The sequence below is a fragment of the Peromyscus eremicus genome, chromosome 9 (genome assembly GCF_949786415.1).
Source record: "Peromyscus eremicus chromosome 9, PerEre_H2_v1, whole genome shotgun sequence".
Lineage (NCBI taxonomy): Eukaryota > Metazoa > Chordata > Mammalia > Rodentia > Cricetidae > Peromyscus > Peromyscus eremicus.
Genome location: NC_081425.1, coordinates 92,461,404 through 92,474,093, shown reverse-complemented (window position 1 = coordinate 92,474,093; position 12,690 = coordinate 92,461,404). Strand labels below are relative to the sequence as shown.

The 12,690-nt window shown below is 43.8% G+C and overlaps 1 protein-coding gene and 1 long non-coding RNA gene across 2 annotated transcripts in view; one reads left to right on the top strand and one right to left on the bottom strand.

The window, feature by feature from the left end:
• Positions 1–7,214, bottom strand: part of Antxrl (ANTXR like) — a 30,846-nt gene extending 23,632 nt beyond the window's left edge. The window contains exon 1 of the mRNA XM_059273138.1: positions 6,713–7,214. Coding sequence (XP_059129121.1) covers positions 6,713–6,939 — 227 coding nt within the window. The 5' untranslated portion in view covers positions 6,940–7,214. The remainder of the gene's footprint in view (positions 1–6,712) is intronic.
• Positions 7,215–7,323: 109 nt separating this feature from the next.
• On the top strand, positions 7,324–8,296 carry LOC131919722 (uncharacterized). Its single transcript, XR_009381403.1, has 2 exons — positions 7,324–7,404; positions 7,865–8,296. It is a non-coding gene; the product is annotated as an uncharacterized LOC131919722 (long non-coding RNA).
• The last annotated feature ends 4,394 nt before the right edge of the window (positions 8,297–12,690 follow it).

Genomic DNA, 12,690 nt, shown 5'->3' with positions numbered 1-12,690 from the left:
TTCCTGGGCTTTGGCTATGGTGGCCCAGTGCTGGGGCAGTTATGCATCACAGCGTCCTGAGCATCCTGCAAAGCCTGGCTGTCCTGAGCCAGGATCAGCATTTCTAGCAGGTGCTGCCAAAGAAGGCAGCTGCAGATCTGCTCATTTCTGCCCTGGGGTTGTCATTTTCAATTAGTACAAGAGTCAGGGGCTGTCCCATCAGGACTCTCAGATCCCTGGGCCTATTTTCTCCTGCTCTGTCTCTTCACGGAGAGTAAACAGATGAAGAGTGGTTATAAATGTGTATGAAGAAATGAAGCAGGACATGGATCGGCTTCCAACCACAAGAGAACCCAAACAGCTGCATGAGATAAAAGAGTCAGTAAAGGGTATGAGAACGGAATTCAGTGAAGAGATAGAAATGCTGAAGGGGAACCAAAATGAAATGCTGGAAATGAGGGAAACTAATAAGTAATGAAATGCTCAGTGGAAAGACTCACAAACAGAATGGATTATGAGAGGACAGAATATGAGGGTTTGAGAAAAGTGTAGAGAAATGGGAATATTCAGTCAAGGATAACGATAACATTTAAAAAAGTGAACATGTGCAATCATTGGGACACCATAAAAAGGAAAAATCTAGGAACTAGGGGCATAGAAAATAGACAATAATCTCAAACAAAGGCATAGAAAACATTTCCAAAGGGCTGGACATATGGCTCGGTGGGTGAACTGGTGCTGTGTAAGTGTGAGGACCTGAGTTAGGAAATTTCATAAGAATTCAGGACAGTTGATTTTTTTTTTTAAATTCTATTCTGAACACAGTAGAATAAAGCTAGAAACCAGCCACAGAGAAACTCAAGAAAATACACAGACACATGGAGATTTAACAACACATTATACTAAACAACAATACTCATTCAATTCCGGGCCACTGGAGCAATTGAAAAAATCAATCAAAACATTCTAGCGATGACTAAAAAACAAAATCATAATGTACAATGATACAATAACCTACACAATACAATAAAAACAGTCTTAAGAGGGAAGTTCATAGCTAGAAGAGTCTAACTTTGAAAAATCAGACCAATTTCAAATGAATAATAATACATCTTAGGACCTATCAAGCCAACCCCCTAATTAGTAGATGTAAAGAAAGAATTAGGAGTGGGACAGTGATTAATGAATTATAAATATAAATAAAAAGATTAATGGGAAAAAAGAGATTTTTTTGAAAAAACAGATCCAAACTGACAAAATTAGATTAAAAGGGAGACATTACAACAGACACCAATGCAATTCAGGAAGATTTTAAGATATATATTCCACTAAATTGGAAAATCTGAAAGAAATGGATGGATCTCTAATGCATATGGCCTACCAAAGTTAAATCAAGATGAGCTAAGTAATTTAACCAGATCTAAAACAAGCAATGAGATTGAAACTGTAATTTAAAAAAATCTCCCAACTGAACAAATCTAAGCTTAGATGAATTTACCACAGGATTCTACTAGATCTTTAAAGAATGAACACTAATCTTTTCCAAATCATTCAATACCATAGAAAATGAAGGAATGCTTCTAAATCCTTTATACAAAGCCATTATTACCCTGATAATATAAACCAGAGGACGACAAAACAATAAAAAAGATAAAATTACAGACCAGTACCCATCAATGACCACAGATATAAAAATTCTCAATACTTGTGAACATATCAGAAAGATCCGCATCATGATGAAATTGGCTTTATTCCAGAAATGCAGGGATAGTTTGACAAATGAAAATAAATAAAAAGTAATACACCATGTGAGTGGACGCTAGGACAGAAGTCACATGATCATCTCAATACATGCAGAAAAGATCTGACAAAATCCAACATCACCTCATGACAAAACCTCTGAAAACACAGAGGTGATATACCAAAACATGACGAAAGCTTACAATAAACCTACAGTCATCATGCTGGTAAATGGAGGAAAAAACAACCAACATTCCCACTAAGATTAAGGACAAGATCTGTATCCTCTTTCCACTCCTGTTTGATATAACTCACAGAAACCTTAGCTAAAGCAATCAGACAAGAGGGAGAGAGGGAGGGGGGCATAGAAAAGAGAAGGGCACAGTGCCCTTCTTTGCAGATGGTATGATTCCCTGCACAAAACCCTCCAGGGTCCACTAGAAAACTCTTAAAGCTGCTAAACACCTTCAGCAAAGTGGCAAGATTCACAGTGTGTAAAATCCAGCATCCTTCTTAGACACCAATTGCAAACATACAAGAAAGAAATCGAGGAAACAATTGTACTCACAATTGCTTCAAACAGAAGCCTTGAAATACACTTGTCCACAGAAGTGCTAGAGCACAACGTAAATATTGAGACATGGAAGAAAGAAATCGAGGAAGATATTGAAGATGGAAAGACATCCTATGCTGGTGGATTAGAAGAATTTAGCATTGTATAAACGGCAGTTCTAGAAGAAGTAGTTTATAGATTCAGTGCCATCTCCATTAAAATTTCAATGCCATTTTTTCCATAGAAATAAAAAAAAAATTAAATCCCTGTGGAAGTGTAAAAGACTTGAAAACACTTGTAAAACTACAAAACACTTATAAAAACTGGCAAAAAAAAGAATAATGTTGGAGATATTAGCATATCTGATTTCAAGTTATACTGTAGAGCCATAATAACAAACAAAGAAAAAACAGCATAGTGCTGGAACAGAAACCAGACACATACATCAGCAGAACAGACTAGAGCACCCACAGATAACCCCATGCGTCTCCAGCCACCCAAGAATTTGACAGAGGCACCAAAAACATACAGTGGAGAAACAGCCTCATTAACAAATGGTGCTGAGGATCTACACGTAAAAGAATAAAAGTAGAACCACGTGTCTTACTTTGCGTAGGAATCAACTCCAAATGGATGTAAGACCTTAATGTCAGACCAGGAGCCCCAAAGCTGCAAGGGGAAAAAGTAGGGAAAACACCACAAGATACAGGAAGGACTTTGAATGAGGCTCCCATTTCTCAGTAAATAAAGCCAACAATCAGCAAGTGGGACCATAGGAAATAAAAACACTTCTCTATAGCAAAGGGAATAGTTAATCTGATGAAAATGTAACCCACAGAGAACAGGAGAAAATCTTTGCTAGGTAAAAATCTGACAGAGGATTCCTATGCAGAACAGACAAGGAGCTAAGTATCTAAGCAACACAACAAGTATTTAACCACACCAGTTAAAAGGGTGGTGGTGGTGGCTGAGGAATTGAATACAGAATTCTCAAGAAGAAGGAATTCAAATGACTAGTAGATAAAGTGTTCACCATCTTTAGCCAGCAGGGAAGTATCAATTAAAACCACTTGGAGCATCTACCTCTATCCTGTCAGAATGGCAGTCACTAGAAACCAGCAGTAGTAAGGGCTGGTGAGGGAGTAGAGAAAGGGAATCCTTGTTCACTGTTGGTGGAGTATAAACTGGCAGTGCTATGGATGTTAGTATGGACATTTCTCAAGAAAACAACAACAAAAACTAAAGCAAAAGTTACTATGCAACCCAGAAATACACGTGTGGGCATATACTCAAAGGACTCTATACCCTACCACAGAGATACTTGCTTATCTTTGTTCATTTTCGCTCAATAGCAGGGAAATGGCACCTGTCCAGATGAAAACATGGCATATATATACAATGGCGTTTTTCTTCCATCATAAAGAAAAATAAAATTATTGTGACTCCCATGCTACTATTGAACTATATGTCTTGCCTGGCAGGTCAGTATTGTGGCATATAGTGCCCAGCACTGGTTAAATATCCCTAATTTTTTTCCCCCTTCAGCAGGCTGAATAGCACCTTGTAGGGCTATGAAAGCTATACATCAGAGAGAAGAGAGAGAGAGAGAGAGAGAGAGAGAGAGAGAGAGAGAGAGAGTCTTGGTCAGTTCAAGGTTAATTTCTCTGTGTCCTTTAACGACAGTATGTGATGTCTTCAGCATTCGGGTGGACAGCCAAGAGACATGGCAATAACTTGTGTTGTTTTGGGTACCTCTGGGGGTCCCCAAACCAATAACTTATGGAGAGGTATCCATGTCTGGCACTGAGATTTTCATGTAACAACCCCTGCCTTCTGTGAGCAGCATTGCTCACCAATGTGGGGTACCTTGTTCAAACTTCTTTTAAGGTATGTGAGTCCTAGCTTCTAATTTTTATGCACGTGCATTTATGTGGGAGTGTGTGTATGTCCTAAGAAATAAGAAAGAGGCCCATGAGAAGGGAAAAGGCGGCTTTAGGGGTAAGGAGGAGGGTAGCAGGAGGGTAGGAGAGCCCGTGTACCCATGTAATGTGGAAGCAGAGGGACGTGGAAGGGAAGAGAATCACCGAGGGTAGAAAGGGGGCAGAGTAGGGGGTTGGGGAGAGGAGTCGGTAAGGGTAGGAACAACTGAAGAGACACTAGCCCACTCGAGCATGTGGCCCTGGCAGGCCTTGCCCTTCATCCCATTCCCTCTGCCTGCTAAAAACTATTAGATGACATTCCTAAAGCTAGCCACCAAGGTCTATTCCCTTATTCGGTCACTTCCTCCTCCTGAGGCTGATTAGCAAGGTCTAGCTATCAAAGTCTTGAAGTCCAGCAATCAAAAGTCCCCTCTAGGTCACCTAATTAACATACCCAATTAAAGTTAAACACCTCATCCTAACTCAGGGTTTCCCCCTTTACCTTTATAAACTGACATTTGCCTATGGGCCACGTCTGTCTCCTCTCTATCCAGGGGCGGTCCTTTGTGCCCCCACCTCCCTCTCCCCCAGGACAAATACCCCCTCATCTTCTATCTGTCGTCTTTGTTTCTTAGTCCCTGCCCTTTGTCCCTCTCAGGAAAAAAAAAAAAATCTCCTTTATGCTAAGAACTTGGTCTTGTGGTGTCTTTATTCTATACGGAAAAAAAGAAAAAGCCTTAAAGAAATGTGATACTCTGAAATCTGATTAGAAAGTAAAAAAAAAAAAATAAAAAACTTGAAGGGTGGACCAGAGGTGGGCTATCTCCCTAAGAGTTACTGGTCAGGGAGGCCCCCCCCCCCAAAGCAACACAGGCACTTGCCACTGCTCTTAGCTGCCCATAAGAACTAGATGCTGAGACCCTATTGCCAAAGACACCATACACTCCAGAAGAGGGACACAGAGAAATCAAGCAGGAACTGCCCTGGAAGTTACCTCCCTTGCTGGCTAGCCCCCACCTTGCCGGGAGGTCTATGCAGGCTATGGGAGAAATTGTCAGCTCACTCAGCTGTGGAACCTGTATGCCACACTACTGGCCAAGCAAGCCTTGTGCCCATTAATGCAATTGAAGCAGGTCTGTTATGGATGACCAGTTGCCTTCTGGTTGCATTTGAGTCCCACTCCACAAAAGGGACTTCCTATCTGTCATGAAAAACCTAGTCAAAAGCCTGGGGCAGAGGAGATCATGGACTTCAGTGGGGAAGCTGCTGTTCTTTTGATGAATGGATACAATGTGCCCATTTAAACTTCCTTCTAAATAACTCTGTTATCTAGAACGCCTGCAGATTACTGCCACCACCAATGCTTCTGTCTGTTTTTATCAATGAGCAGCAGCAATTGCAGAAGCTCATAACTGATTAAAGAGTAATGACTGCTTCCAAGTCAAATGAGTCAAACACTCAGACAAAACGAAACATTTATATCACGTCCTCTAAGGTCAAGGGAATATCACCCAAGGTTGGGTTAAAAAAAAAAAAGTAAAAGCTGGCATGACATGGCTGTTGAACGCTTGAACTCACAGCAGCTAGGATTGCCTGCCCAAAATCTCCATAAGACCAGGGTCATCAATACTGTTATGGGACCAACCTCCCCCACCCCCCTAGGGTTTATTTGTGGTTAATGGCTGCTTGGAGAGGGAAAGAGAGTTTCTCCAGTGGTATAACCACAGCTTGGGTGCCCATGCTCCTGCAAACGACCTAGTGAAACTCACTGGGTCATTAACAAACAAACAAACACCAAAGTAGAAGGGAGATAGAGTAGGGGGTTAGTGGGGAGGGGAGGGAAATGGCAATGAAGTGGTAAAAATACATTTCATACATGTATGGAAATAAAGGAGAAAAATACAGACAAGTCAGATGGCTCAACTCAGGAGATCAGAGTGGAAACATGATTTCTCATCTTATAGAAATTAAGAGAACATTGCAAATTTCTGTAAGCCAAGAATTGGATACTTAGATGGGACACCACCAGAGAACTCCGAGCCTCTCTCTGGGTCTCAGATCCAGTCTCCAGTCCCTCCCTTGACAGCCAGGAGGGGTCTAAAGACCAGTTCAGCTTACCTACCACACAGAAAAAACAGACTCTCCCTAGGATAGGAACTGTCCATGGCTCTTGCGTTGGAGAAAGAAGCTGAACCCTTAGGGCAGTCAAATCAAGGTTATTCCGAGCAGCAAGGCTCGAGAGTGCCCACAGTGGCAGTGGCAATCTCTGAGGTCCCTCTGTGGGTAGTTCACATGGTAGAAAATGTGCCTCCCAGTAGCCCCTGGGTCTGAGGGATATGGTGACCAGATCAGGGTCAAGATGCTGGGGACAGAGCCATCTAGAAGGCCTGTGCTGGCCTCCCTGTACTCAGGAAGTCTGTGACAGCAGCCTACATCCTGGGGTCTGGCCACAATGACCTTGCCTGTCCTGCAGAGTCAGACCTACCACTGATGCTAGGGACAGTGCAGGAGGGAAACTCACTTGTCCAGGACGAAGTAGAGGTCGAAAATACCCTGGCAGTCCTCTTCCGCTCGACCCTGGCGCAAGTTTTGCCTCATGTGTTGGATCTGGCGTTGGTTGTAAGTTCTGAAGCCCTTGCCCAGGCGGGGGAATAGTTTCCAGCCAGGGCCATGGTATCGGAGGCTCCTAGATTTAACATTGTGAGGAGGCAGCAGGAGCAGGAGCAGAAAGAGTGCGGAGCAAGGCATGCGGGGCCTGTGAATCCCTATGGTCTTCTGTCCCTGGGACCTTGCTAACTCTTGGGACGCTGTGGAAGGTCACATGTAGGCTGAAGGATGGCCACTCTCGGCCTCTTTCCCCACCACCTCTGCCTGAACCCAGGGCTTGAGGACCACTGCTGTGTCCTACCGCCAATGGTAGCACTCCACCTGGTACACTCAGAGCACGGGGACTGGGGAGGCAGCTGCTGGGGGGTACCCTTCCCCCAACTACCTGCACAGCCCTTCCCCCACCTTGGGACAAAACCCCCTGGGGTTGTGATGGACAGGAAGGTTGACATGGTGACTTTGTGACCTGCCCCTCTGCTCAACACCTTTATGCTGAAGTGTCAAGTGGCAGTCATAGGCCCTTGGCAGGAGGCTCAGATGAGGCCTCCTTGTCTCCAATCCCAGCCCCTCCCAGGGCATCCTTAGGGGACACTTCAAGGAACCCAGGTGTTTTGTTAATTGAAAAGATGGCCGAGCTCACCAGTTACTGTGGGTGAAGAGATCAAGACACCAAGGGTCAAGTGTGTAGGAAATGGGAGACCAATAGTGGGACCCGGAATCAGCAGCCAGTGTCTGGTTTCAAACAGAGATGAAGACTGTGTGCTACTGCCAGGGTCCCCTGTGAGTGGAATAGTTCACCCATCCACTGCCACGTGACAGGCTGCCCAACAGAAGCATTTTATTGTGATCTCAGGTGAAGTGGGTCAGACCCACAGGAAAGGTGGAGTGGGAGGCCCCGGAGAAAAGGAACCTAGGGAGTCCCGAGCTCTAGGAGAGACTGGAGTTGTCTGGAAGCTTCCTCGTCCTCTGTGGAACTGGGGCTGAGGAGCTCCGGAGTGGGACTCCATTGGGATTGTCACGAAGCTCTAGCTTGTGGTCTCTCCCTGTGACTCGGGCCTCTTCACAGCATCCGTGGGCATGACTTTCTTCATGGAGGCTCAGAGCTTGAGAGGACAGTGTCTGCAGTGAGGAGTTTGAGATGTGGAGCCCTTTATGACATCACTTCACCAGGCATGGGGTCATTGATGCTGTCTTCCAGTCAGAGCCTCTTACCAGTCGGTCAAGGTTCAGAGAGGAGTGTGGGTGGGCTCGTCCTGCGCTTCACCCTTCTGCGCGGAATACCTGGAGTGCTAGAGGGGGCATGGTGTGGCGAGATGGTGCCAATTTCAGACAACCACAATCAAAAGGGAATCCGAACCACCCAGAGTGTGAGGGAAACCATGTTTAGAAATTCCATGGTCACTTTTCTTTTTGTGGCTGTATGCTCATAAAAGTCATTAAAAATGGAAACCTTCCCTCTAATTAATTCTAAAATAAATCTCAATATATACAACATAAAGTTTACAAGGGATAGCACTTGGTCTGTGGAAATCTTGTTTCCTTTTGCTGTTGTCTTTAGTGACTATCTCAAATAATTGAGATTGATCAGATTTAGGATACTTGCTTTATCACGTTAGAGTTCTCGTCACATCTTCCAGGACAATTCTTATGTCATAGTTTATAGTTTTTCCCATTGAATAGGTATCTCTTAGACTGCGACTTTAATCTGCCTTTTATTCATTCCTAAGTGGGCTGGCCATCTGTTCACGTGCCCTGGGCATTTGTTTCCTCCTCTGAAGAGGCTGTGTGTATGTGTTCTTTCTCCATCCAGGGTGTTTATCCTGTCATATTGGCTCACTTACATTGTGTATTCTGAACACCAGGCCTTTATCAGATGTGGCAAGATCTTCTTCCAGTGTGTGGCTTGTTTATTCACTTAATTTTGAAAAAATAATGCACACATTCTTAGTTTTGATACAGACTATTTTGAGTTGAATGAAAGGCCCTGGTCTCCAAGGTAACAATACTATATCCTAACGGAAATCTTAAATTACTTGGGGGACACATCCTTCAAGGGACGACCTCCATCTCTTCCATTCTTCCTGGCTCATGAGATATGCCAGCCCCACCAGATGTTGACAAGAAGCACTATTTTTTTTTTAAAAGTCCCGAAGATATAAACTCCAAAGATCTTGGAGTTTTCAGAGCTGTGAGCCAAAATGTGGGCGGAGAAGATGCTGATGAAACCCCTCTCCTAGCTGAGAGCTATTGGTAGCTGTGGTTGCTCTGGGAAGGAATACTTTCTTGATGGGTGCTGCTACACTTGAGTGCTGAACCTACACCCACACACACCTGTGGTTCCAATTAGACTGTGGTTTATAAAGAAAAAAATCATAGTTACAGTTTGAAATGTTTATATTTAGTTTTAGAAATCTAATATTTGAAAAATGCGATTTAAATGGTTACTACTATATAAGTATATAATATTGTTATATAGATTATTTTTTGTAACAGAACAAATATGTTCTAAAATATAAACCTATCTTTTAAAAAAGTTAATTGCTTCAGGCGTTTTGTTACAGCATCACAAAGCTAACTAACACACAGATTGTCACTTTCCACCCTTTTCCTGCTCCCAAGGAGTTGTGTTCCTGAACACCTTCAGATTCCCAGTGTCATGGAACTTGTCCTAACCTGGTACAGGCTGCCATTCTATGAGTGTGGAATAGGGGCTCTCAGAAAGGCAAAGAGGCAACCGGAAGCTTCAGCAAATACCCAGGAGAGTTTCTAGGCCTTGAGAAGACACAGCTCTGGTGGGTGTTGGACTGAGTCCATCAATGAGGCTCTCCAGCTGTAGGCCAGAGGGGCATGGCTGCTTAGTTGGGCCAAGTTCAGAGATTTGTGGACTGTGCCCTATGCTGACACTGGGGTATGCCCCGTGCAGAACCCAGAAGGTGTGGGGAGCAAGATCCATCTCAGTTCTCCCCTCAGCTGTCTGCTTCTCTGTCCTTCCTTCTTCCTTCCCTTGTCATGGAAGATGTGACGAGAACTCTAATGTGATAAAGCACAGGTGAATTCTCACTTCAATTTCTTTACTTCCAAGTTGACGTTCTGGGCCTTGTTTCCATTCACAAATGACGCCATCCTTGGTGAATGCTCTGTTCTTTTCAGCCAGGGTGTGGGCTGGGCACTAGGGTAAGAATCATATACCAGTCACAGATCTTTCTCTAACAGATATTTCCAAACATCTGGAATGTAACATGTTTTGTGCCCATCACGGGATAAATGCACAAATGATCAAATTATAAGTCTCTGGGTTTTCAGGGTGAGTGGTTTTTAGAGAGATGTTTCTGATTGGCTCTTCCCCTTACATTTGGCTTTCCAGGGCACCCACAGCACACCAGGACCACGGCCCTTGCCTTAGAAGACAGAACGCCCACACCCATCTTCTAGGCTGGTGTGCCGCCCTGAGGTGGGAGACTCAGAGAGGAACGAGGTTCAGGGACTAGCATGAGAAGAAGATAACAAGAGGCCAGAGCTGTGTGCTTGAGATCTTTGGGTGTGAGTGGAAGTAAAAACGACAGCAAACTCAATACCTGGGAATGTCACTGACAGTATGCATGTAAGGGACACATTTTTACTGCTTGGTGAGACACGGAGCATTTTTAATTTGTAGCTGTGGGAGTTGAAGTTAATGTTCATGTGTTCATTAGGTAGTAGGGCCAATGTGAAAGTATTTCATGTTAATAGCAGATTTTTTTTTTAGCCACATTTCAAGTGAAGATGTCTAGAAAAGCAAATCTGGTTAATTTGGGGAGAAAGCAGAAATAAGATATTGAGGCCTTTTATTTCTTGTAGAGTTCAGCCTTGTCAGAGAGACATGGCTTCATTTTTTTTAATGTATCTGATATATATTTTATTATGTATGCCCGTATGCTAAACCACAAGATACCAAAGTTGTTTAATTACCATTTCAAACTGATTTTGAAGTTTATTATGTTCTTAATGATAAATCAGTCAGTTGAGGCTCTCATCCGAAGCTCCACAGGAAACTCGGCATTAGGTTACACAGAAATGAACAGAAGCTCAGGTTTATGGAGGGAGTTACAGTGTATTTAGTGAAGTAATCTGCCATGTCATATCAAAGAATATCGGGCAATTCCTGTGTGTGTGTACGTGGGGCTTCAGTATGAGAGGCTGTAGCAAAGATTTCTGAAGCTGTTTTATGTATAAAATAAACATTTAATAGCAAAATTATAATTTCATATTATGTTCCCGTAATCCTAATAATATGGATGAGAGAGGGAACACATAGGATTTGAGACCAGCCCTACCTACAAAGTGAGACCCTATCTCAAAATAAAAAATAACCCACCCCAAATTAATGTTATCAATTTTTGCAATAATTTAAAATTTTAAGCAAAATTTATTTAAAATGACATATAAAGTGGGAGGAAGGAAATGAAGGAATAAAAACATTACCTCTAATAGTAGACCAAGGCGAGTGTACTTTTTAGCATAAGCCATGATGCGTTCAGCTTAACTTGAACAGGATGGGGAAAGACTCTCTCATGGGATGGGGAGACTGTCACCATTACACATGATCTTTCATTAGGAAGTGTCCATTCCCCCCTGGAGCCCAGACATGTGTAAAGGACACAATAGACACACTGATTGCGTAGGATGTGACTGATGACTTTTCTAATTATTGATTTGTGGGTCCTGCAATTCGTGTCCAGTTAGCTAGACTTATGACTCTTGTCTAGTGAAAAATGACAGAATGTCTGAAGCAAATGGAAATTGCTTTCCTAAGCATTAAAGAGCAACCAGGTACCCAGGTCTGCCATCAGGGAGATGTCTCCCAAGAGTGTCTCTGGTGCACCAAGCATGCTCTCTACTGGAGATTCAGGTAGTGTTCAGTCATGGGGTCTTTTCCATCCTGGTCTAGAATAAGAATTGCCTCTGTCTACTTTGGTTTGGTGATGCTCCAAAGTGAGTTTTTCTGATAATATCCTGCTTATCCCAAAGACCCGGGGGTTGAGGTGGGATGAATAGTGGAACAAAAGGCAGTCTCCTTGCAAGTCAGGTAACTGAGGGCTGTACCCCATCTTCCTTTTTTTCTAGGCTGGGAGCTTCCTCTTCATTAGGGTAGGTTAGGCAGAACTAGAAAAGACTGAGAGTGACAAGGGGGAACTGGTAATGTGTGCCCTTTCCCTTGCTTTCTCCAATACTGATCACCATAGACAGCCTGCTGGGGGTCTCTGTGGATGGCCAGAGTGGAGAGAACTCTCTGTCCAGAGTCCTACGGCTCCTGAGCAATGCTTTCTCCTTCAGTCAGGGCTGCATCTCTAGTTCACGGTGGCTACAGCACCAAGGCTCCCACTGCATTCAAAAGCTGGCCTTTCACTTTCCACGGGAACTAGCACTCTGGACCAAAGCACATGCCAGGCGGGCTCCCAGATTCTCTAGTAGGGCAGGCTACGTATGATATTCACACAGAGAGCCTCAGAGAAGTGCAGACTGAGACTTAGTCAGGACAGCCACGGAGAAATGACCAGGTAGAGACTGACACAAACACCCTGCTTCCGGGGGAATTAGACTAAGTCTCTTGCACACCTACACCTTTCTTGGTATCATAAGTACCATACATATTTATTCTCTGAGTTTCCAGAGATTCACTGTCCCAATACCCTTTGTAAGCTTGCAGGTGGCTGCTCTGGATATATCGACATGTCACCTTAGGTGACGTGCTCGGGGTAAATATAGACTCTAGGGATATCTGTGTCCCTTCTCTCTGGACCCCACCCCATGGGACTGCACCTGGGTCCCTGCCACCTGCCAGTCAGGCTCCACATCCCGTTATCCTGTACACCTTTTCCTGTCTGGCAGTGTGGTATGAACACTCCGGCCTTT